The sequence below is a fragment of the Colias eurytheme genome, chromosome 11, assembly GCF_061535395.1.
Source record: "Colias eurytheme isolate Ceu_HAF_F1 chromosome 11, ilColEury1 Martin Lab GWU primary, whole genome shotgun sequence".
In the NCBI taxonomy this organism is placed as follows: Eukaryota; Metazoa; Arthropoda; class Insecta; order Lepidoptera; family Pieridae; genus Colias; species Colias eurytheme.
Genome location: NC_142990.1, coordinates 2684116 through 2693033, shown reverse-complemented (window position 1 = coordinate 2693033; position 8918 = coordinate 2684116). Strand labels below are relative to the sequence as shown.

The window sequence follows — 8918 nt, the reverse complement described above, 5'->3', positions numbered from 1 at the left end:
AAGTACTCACCTTGAACAACCTTAGCAATACGCTACCGCTGACCTGGCCAGAGCATCCCACCTCTTTCGTTCAAAACATTCACGATCAAAGGCGCTGTGCTCAGCGCTACTTTTCTTGGCTTTAGTGCAGTTAATGCACTGTGGCGCTTCTCCCCGCAGCCACTTATCGCATTCAGTCCTCATATGAGGACCGGCGCAGTGGCTGCATCGTTCCTTTTCTTCCCTACACATCCTCTTGGTATGCCCATACCCAAGGCAGCGGGAGCACTGCACCAGTGGACTTTGGTCCATTACTCTCACTCTGCCCAACCCTATGTGGGCGTATCCTTCATTCATCCATCTCCTCCATACCTGTGGGTTCGCTCTTATCACCACGTGGTTTTGGAGGGGGTTCCTAGCTTTCATCACATACGCTACTTCAACTTTTCGCTCTTCCCCCCTCAAGCCCTCAAGTATGCCTGCGTTTTGGTTCTTTAGCGCAGTGATGAAGTCACCAGTGTCACATTTCATCACGTCCCTGAAGACCAGAAGGGGGCTCTTGTTTTTCACTTCTTCCACAACTAGTCCCTCATTCTTTCCCAATCTCTCTTTCACCTTATCTCTTTCTTCTTCGCTCACACAGCCGACGACTACTTTTCTATTCTTCACCTTTCTTACTCTTTCCACTTTTACCCATCCATCTTTTGCATCCACAGTCTTTCTAATCTTCTCTAATACATCTTCTCCTGTTTCCTGTTCGTCCTTGGAGGACACCATAACTGAATGCAAAGCCCTTGTTTCGGGGAATCTCTCAGCGACTCCTCTCGAAGCAACGGCTGCGTAACTTGTCGTTTTGGCGACAGTCATGTTGCCCTCCAACAACGAGCTTAGCCTTTCCATTCTCACCTCACTCTCTCTCATACTTCCACTCATCTCTTCTATCCTTTTTGTCATTTCTTTCATACTCTCTTTCATGCTTTCATGCAATTTGTTATTTTCTTTCATGTGTCTCATCAGTGCTTGGTCAGTAATCGTTGGAGCGTCGGACGGATGGGGGGGGTGTAAAGGGCCCCTCCCTTGCCCTCCGCCGCTCCCAGCCCTGGCACTGGTGAGCTCTATATCTAATTCTTTAATTAACTGGTAGAGTCTGTCTAGCGCTGCGATGACTCCCTCTTTTCTTTCCGCTTTGAGATTTCGGGAGTCCCTTATATGACTTTTCGCTTTTAATAGACAGGCTTTACCCTCTATCAAATAAATGGATGCCGTTGGAGGTGGGCTTCCCTCCTTGTCTTCGGCTTGTTTCTTACTTACGACTACTTTCTTTTTAAGAACTGGAGGCTCCCGGATGGGGGGCGAAACAGTAGTGTTCAGAGCCTCCAGTTTGTCAATACTTTTCCGCACTACGGATGCCTCAGCTTTTGTTGGAGCCCTGCTCACGTCAATTGTCAAGGTGTCACTCGTACGTTTTTGGGGTGTGTGGAACATCGTTAATAATTGTTTGTCAAGACAACCTAATCTAGACAGTTGTTCCAATAGGGACACAACTGAGTAAAATAATAATTAAATAATTATTTGTCAAAAAACAACCTAATCTAAACAGTTGCTCCAATAGGGAGACAGCTGTATAAAATAATATTAGTGTTAAATAATTATCTGTCAACAGTATAAAAAAAATGATAATAATAATAATAAATAAATAAAAAAAAAACCTAATCTAAACAGTTGCTCCAATAGGGAGACAGCTGTATATAATAATAATATAATAATTACTTGTCAAAACAACCTATTCTAGACAGTTGCTCCAATAGGGAGACAGCTGTATAAAATAATTATATAATAATTACTTGTCCAAACAACCTAATCTAGACAGTTGCTCCAATAGGGAGACAGCTGTATAAAATAATATTAGTGTTAAAAAAATAATAATTATTTGTCAACAGTGTAATTACTAACCTAGCCTAACCTAACAGTTGCCCCAATAGGGGAAACCCTGTCCTTACTTATTAAAAGATATTGTGTAATACAATGTATAATATATATCTATATATATATATAGTCAGTGTACGCTAGACAAAAAATAAAATATTACAATATATACACATATATAGATAACACACTATGTAAATAAAATAATATAAATAGTCTGTGTGGTGATAAATAACGGATGTTCCTATGCTCCCAGAATAAGGCGATAAAACTATTAATAAAAACTAATTGCCCTAGTAACTACACAAATAATAAATATTGTCATTTAACAGTGGCTCCGATTGGGGCTACTGGTCTTGCAATATCCCTGGCGCGGTGTTGCGGCAGCGTCTACTTCTCGTCCGATCCAACGGGCGGAATGTCAGGACTGATTTGCGTAAAAATCAGTTTACAATATTATTATGCTTGTAATCCTTTGAATACACTAGTCAGTGTTATTTATCGCCTTCGAATTCAATTGAAGCGGCAGTCGGGTGAGACAGCAATTATGACAGCTGTCCTTGTTTCACAGAAGTGAGTATGGGCCGCGAAGAACTTCTCGACTTGTAAAGTTTCACGCCACTTTATTCACAGTTATCACTGATTTAGGGCGTGTCCACATGTACACGGCACGGCGCCGTCAACGCGCAACGATGCGATGTCGCGGCGCGGTGCGTTGCCGCGTCGTAGAAATTAACGTTGCCGTATCGTAAAAATTCACGTCACTATGCCGCAACGTTACAGGGCACGGCAGCCTTGGCAGAGAAGTGGCAGTCTGTAGCACAGTGTGATCAGATTTAACAAAATTCTGCGATTTTAGCAGAATATGACCCCCGCAGAAATTCTGCTAGTTGCTTGGTTAATCTGCTAAAATATGCTAAACATTTAAAAAAATCCTGAATTTCTGCTCTGCTGAAGGGTGGCCAAGGCAAACACACCAACAAAAACGTTACATAAAATGGAAATGATAGATTTTTCTATGTTTCTAGCACAACTATTTCAATGAAACCTAGTTAACTTACAATAAATGTTGAATTATGTTAAGATTATTAAGATTCTGCTAAAAATTGTCAACTTTATCTATTGTGCGGCGTATTATGCTAAGCCCTAAATCAGGGTTCATATTCTGCTAAAATTGCAGAATTCTGGTAATTCTGATCACACTGTGCTACAGACTGCCACTTCTCTGCCAAGGCTGCCGTGCCCTGTAACGTTGCGGCATAGTGACGTGAATTTTTACGATACGGCAACGTTAATTTCTACGACGCGGCAACGCACCGCGCCGCGACATCGCATCGTTGCGCGTTGACGGCGCCGTGCCGTGTACATGTGGACACGCCCGTAAAGGTTATATTTGCGTACATGAACTTTTGAATAATAATTAAGTACGCGACCGCTTGCGAGCACTGCGTGAACGGAACCAATGTAATGTAATTGAAATGTAGGTACTGTAATTTTAATCTTTATTTTTAAAAATAATATAGTCATTTCTAGTTTAATTTGAGGGGTTGGCGCAGGTATCTGTAGCACAGTCTATACTACCATAGATACCGGTGTTCCTCCTATTTTATCGAATTTTTTTTAATTAATGTATGGTATTAACTATTTGTGTAAATTGTTTATGAACCTTTCAAATAAATATAAAGTAAAAGAAAGAAAGATCGAGGGATGGATACAGAACTACACAGTACACAGTACACACCTATAAACTCGTGGGTGTGGATCAAAACTATTTACTATAATTATGCTAATTGCTAACGTCATCTAATCTTCTCTGTGTATAAAAATAGGAAATACATATTAACAAAACAAGTACGTAATCAGGAAAGGTGCTTTTTAAATCTTCAAACATTATACAATTTTCACGTGATTGTGACATCACGATTGCAGATTCGTGCCTCCGATAATATGCTATGTTGACATAATCTATATTCCTGTTTGGCACTTTTCAATTACCAATTAGATATTGCATATCAGATCAGCTTTGAGAAGATTCAAAGAAATCTAAATCTCAAAATATAACCTACTAGCTTTCCACCCGCAGCTTTGCCCGCGCAGTCAAAGAAAAACCCGCATAGTTCCCGTTCCCGTGGGATTTCCGGGATAAAATCTATCCTATTTCCCCGGATAAAAAGTAGCCTATGTCCTTTCTCGGGTATCAAAATATCTCTATACCAAATTTCATGCAAATTGGTTCAGTAGTTAAGGCGTGATTGAGTAACAGACAGACAGACAGAGTTACTTTCGCATTTATAATATTAGTATGGATAGTATGGATAACTACCCATCCACTTTTGCACTAGGAATATTGCAGCTGAAGATTGGGTTCGATGATAGAACATAAAAAAATATATATACCGGCCGAATTGAGAAGCTCCTCCTTTTTTTGAAGTCGGTTACAAAGTGTGTGAAACTTCTGTTTAATGCGAGTATCGATAAAGGATTGATATTAAGTAACTTTCAGTCAAATCTTTGTTTATAATCCCGTCTACTTACTGAGAGCGAGTAATTAAAAAATTTTGTTCGCCTGCACGAAGCAATGTCCTGAAGAATTAAACCTATAACAGGGACTGCCGCCGTTTTCATACCGCTGACCGAGTTGCTTCGCGCAGAACTCGCATTGCGTGGGTGGACCTATTGAAATTTTGGCAATTTTTTTTATAATATCAATATATTATTTTTAAATAATATCAATATGCATCTTTATCGATACGTAAATTCAAGTACTACATATAAACAAGTAAAGATACTATCTACGATACAACAACACCAAATCTACACGACTATATAAATGGTTATCATATTTGCATATAGTAACATTAAATTTGCAAACAATATCGTTATCAATAACCCTAATGTCTCGGCTATTAAACTGATTAAATGCGAAGATAAATTTTTCATTGTTATTAGTCAAAATAATGTAGGAAATTAAGTCTGATCGAATATAAATATTGATGAAACAGAAATACGTCACTTTATTTACTTTTTTTATGATTTTCAATTACTTTCATCGCCATATTTAACTACCCAAAATATCGTTATATAATTATATTACTAGGTATTCAATGTACGTCACATCTTATAAATAATGTTTATTCCTTTGTGGCTATATCTATCTGCCATGTTATTGTTTTATCTGTTTGTTTTATTGTAGTTATCATCAACATAAAAACTTCAAAAGGAACATCATAAATTAATAAATTTTGTGCGAAAGTTAACGAAACGTCATATAAATTTAAATACGTCTATATTACGTAGAACACCAAGATATGATCACAATATAAAGTCTGTCGATGGCTCTAGAGGGTTTCTGATGTTAACCACTTTACCTTTATTTCAATAAATTTAATCTTCAAACGCAAATTCAAAGTTCTCTTTTAAAAGTTATACCACCTTCACACTCTCTATAAAATGCATAAAAACTTCAAAAGGAATATCATAAATTAATAATTATTTTTTAATTAACGGGACGTCATATTATATAAATTTACCTACGTCTACGTAGAACACCAAAATATGATAAAATCTGTCGTTGGCTCTACTAGAGAGAATTCTGCTATTACCATCTTACCTTTATTTCGATAAATTGAATCTTCAACCGAAAATTGAAAGTTCTCTAAAAAAAATTAAACCACCTTCACCACTCCTCTCTTTAAAATGCATATAAACCTTAAATCGAAGTTTATACAGGAATCTATGCGCATGTAACAGACCTACGATACGACCGGCATCATTTAACCATTTATCCGAACAGGACAGCCGTCACATGACTGCTTTGTTTGTAAAGCAATAAACATTATCTTTATAACTGCTCATATACGAGCAAACATTGCACTTTAAAACGCGATTGATTAAATAAGTATGGGTAGCGAGCACCTGTTATGTAGCCCCATTGGGCTTATGTAGAATTGGATATGATAATAAACTTTTCAGAAGTGGGGTGAAATGAACTTACTTCATGCAATTTTATAGAAGTAGTTTACCTAGTAGTAAGGCCCTAAGTTAATTAATAAATTGTGGTGAGCCGCAACAAGTGTATTTTCCATCTACTACAGGATAAGCCGATAAGTATACATTATACCACTACTCTGAAAGCACAATTTCAAATCAAATTCAAATTTCAAATTTATTTATTTGTTTCACAATTTTTTACACCTCATATAAATTGTAGTAAATCCCTGGTTAACCCACTAGGAAAAACCTGTGCGGGGTCAACCAGTGACCTCCGTCGGCTTAGCATATTTTTTAACAATATGATTTTAACAGTACATAATATTTAGAGACAGAAATTTTTATGTAGGTACAATCTTCAAACTTAGTTAGCCTTAACTTTAAAAATAAATAAATATATAAATAAATAAGATTAATATAGGTACATAATAAGATTAATATAGGTACATAATATAGGTACAATAAAAGCTCTTCTTGGGCCAAATCAGGAAATTGACGTCACTAGCGTCAAATACTATTACAGTCTACAGTATTTCTACTACCAACAAAGTACTATTTTGCCGAACTCACAATTAGAGCCTCAGTGTTATAGCCATACCACCATCAACTTCATGAATAAGACTCGTTCTTTTAGCTCTCGGATCAGATTTCTGTCTTAGTCTTGGAGATATCATTCTAGGATATTGAGTCTCTCCTGTGCCTTCAGGTAGATTTTGCGAATCCCCTTTTTGATTTCTCATACTTGTATCATTGACAGTTTTGTTAAGAACATCGTTCTGATGTCTTTTATGTAATCTGAAGCTCCTGTAAATATAACAAGCATTCAATAGGTACTGAACAACTAACTTTACTTCACTTTCTACATTCATTTTTTTTTAATAGAGCGGTTTCATTTTAACATCACAGTTCAATGAAATAATAGTATACTGGATTGTAATAATTAAGTCTCAAACTCCCTGTTATATATTTTTTGTGTTGACATTACGTATATGTTTGAAAGCCCACCAATCGGCAATCATAAGGCGATCACCATAATCCTACTTTTAGGGAGGTAAAAATCAAAGTGTGGGCTAATCGGCTTTCATGAGACTAGTGCCTCGAGAAATAACTAAGGACAAAATGCGGGCTAATTATTTTTAAAGGACAAAAAACGGGACATCGAGAAGTGTTGTCCTTCTTGTTGTTGTTGTTGTTGATCTGTATGTCCAACTTAGCGTATGCGGACATTCTACACACGTATAAACACTACTCGATAGTCGATGATCCACATTTTGACCTTTTGATATAACAGCTAAAGAAATATAATATGTATGTGCCCTAATAGGTAATATGTATATAAATAAAAAAACTACCATTACTTTCAAATATTTATTGAATACCATAAATCTTATATCACAATACAGAAACTTTGGGAAATATATTATCTTATTTAGCTACCAGCATATTAAAGTTAATTATAAAAGGTGAGAATACACAATTAAGTAGGTAATTAATTATTATCATTCACATTAATGATAACACTACGAAGTGACACATAGTCTTAGAGCGTATACGCACTATGCGAGTAGCCGCATTGCGGGTAGCCGTCCGGCTGACCGCAAGCACAATTATGTACGTAATATTCATTTCTATGCGCACTGTGCGGTCTGCGATAGCCGCATCGCAGTGCGCATAGAAATGAATATTACGTACATAATTGTGCTTGCGGTCAGCCGGACGGCTACCCGCAATGCGGCTACCCGCATAGTGCGTATACGCTCTAATCCTAGACCGTGGTAGCGAGAAATATCTATATCTTGTCTAGACTAGACATTAGCTAGACAAAACTAGTATTTCACTTGCGCGATCTAGAAATAAATAGAATGTAATACTAATTCAGCATTAACTACAATGATAGAATACTGATAAGAATATTTTTTGACCCAGAAACTATAATTTAGAATGAAGATACTGCAAAGTCTGAAATTCATGATAATCATTTGATCATTTCATGTTGAGCAATAGTATTGGTGTTAATTTTGTATATAATTGTTTATGGATTATAAATTGTAAGAGATCACTCACAATAAAAGTAAAGATTATCTTAGGATGAAAGTACTAGAATTACCTTTTTAAAGTATATTTAAGGAGAATACTGTATGTGTCTATATTTATTCTATATTTATCTTAGGGCCGATTTTTCAATGCTTGGATAAAACTTATCCGCCCAATAAAGTATTACACGATAATATTAAAATGTCACGTAAACTGTAAAATACGGGCAATTAGAATACGTTTTTAAAATGGTAGTTTTATACATTATTCGACGAATAAGTTTTAACCAAGGATTGAAAAATCAGCCCTTAGTGTTATAGTTTTACAGTTAAATACAATATTGTCGTAGCCACTAAGTTATAATAGTGGGTTAATAGAAGGTAATATTATAAGAGTTTATTATATTGTGCTGTTACTGAGGTTTTTTATGTCTTTATTATCCATTGGTCTATCTTATGTTACATGGCATCGATACATAACTAATAAAAATAATAATAAACTAATACAAAAATAAATACTAAAATAATAATAAAATGTTCTCACTACATGAAAGATAAAGCGCATAAATGTATGAACAAATACTTGAATTTTATTCCCACATACAAAAAAATACAGTGGTACAAGGTACTTATGGCAAATGAATTATTAGATATTACAAGCTGCCCCGGCAAACGTTGTTCTGCCTTACTCTTATCACTTAGGGGTATGAAAAATAGATGTTAGCCGATTCTCAGACCTACCCGATATGCACAGAAAATTTCATGAGAATCGGTCCAGCCGTTTTGGAGGAGTATGGCAACGAAAACTGTGACACGAGAATTTTATATTCTCTTACAATAATAAAGAAATTGTAATATATAAAGAAATTAATAACTAGTACATATTACGTGTTAATATTGTAAATAAAAGGAAAGTAATACAAAATAAAAAATACTTATACCATCACTTGTCTATCATTTGGTAATTTCCTATCTATCTGGTCTTTTACA

At 35.9% G+C, this 8918-nt stretch overlaps 1 protein-coding gene across 1 annotated transcript; it reads right to left on the bottom strand.

The window, feature by feature from the left end:
* LOC149904394 (uncharacterized) lies at window positions 1-1464 on the bottom strand. The gene has a single exon (XM_090107047.1). It carries the CDS (start codon window positions 1462-1464, stop codon window positions 22-24), a length of 1443 nt encoding a protein of 480 aa, XP_089963173.1. The 3' UTR covers window positions 1-21.
* Window positions 1465-8918: the final 7454 nt, after the last annotated feature.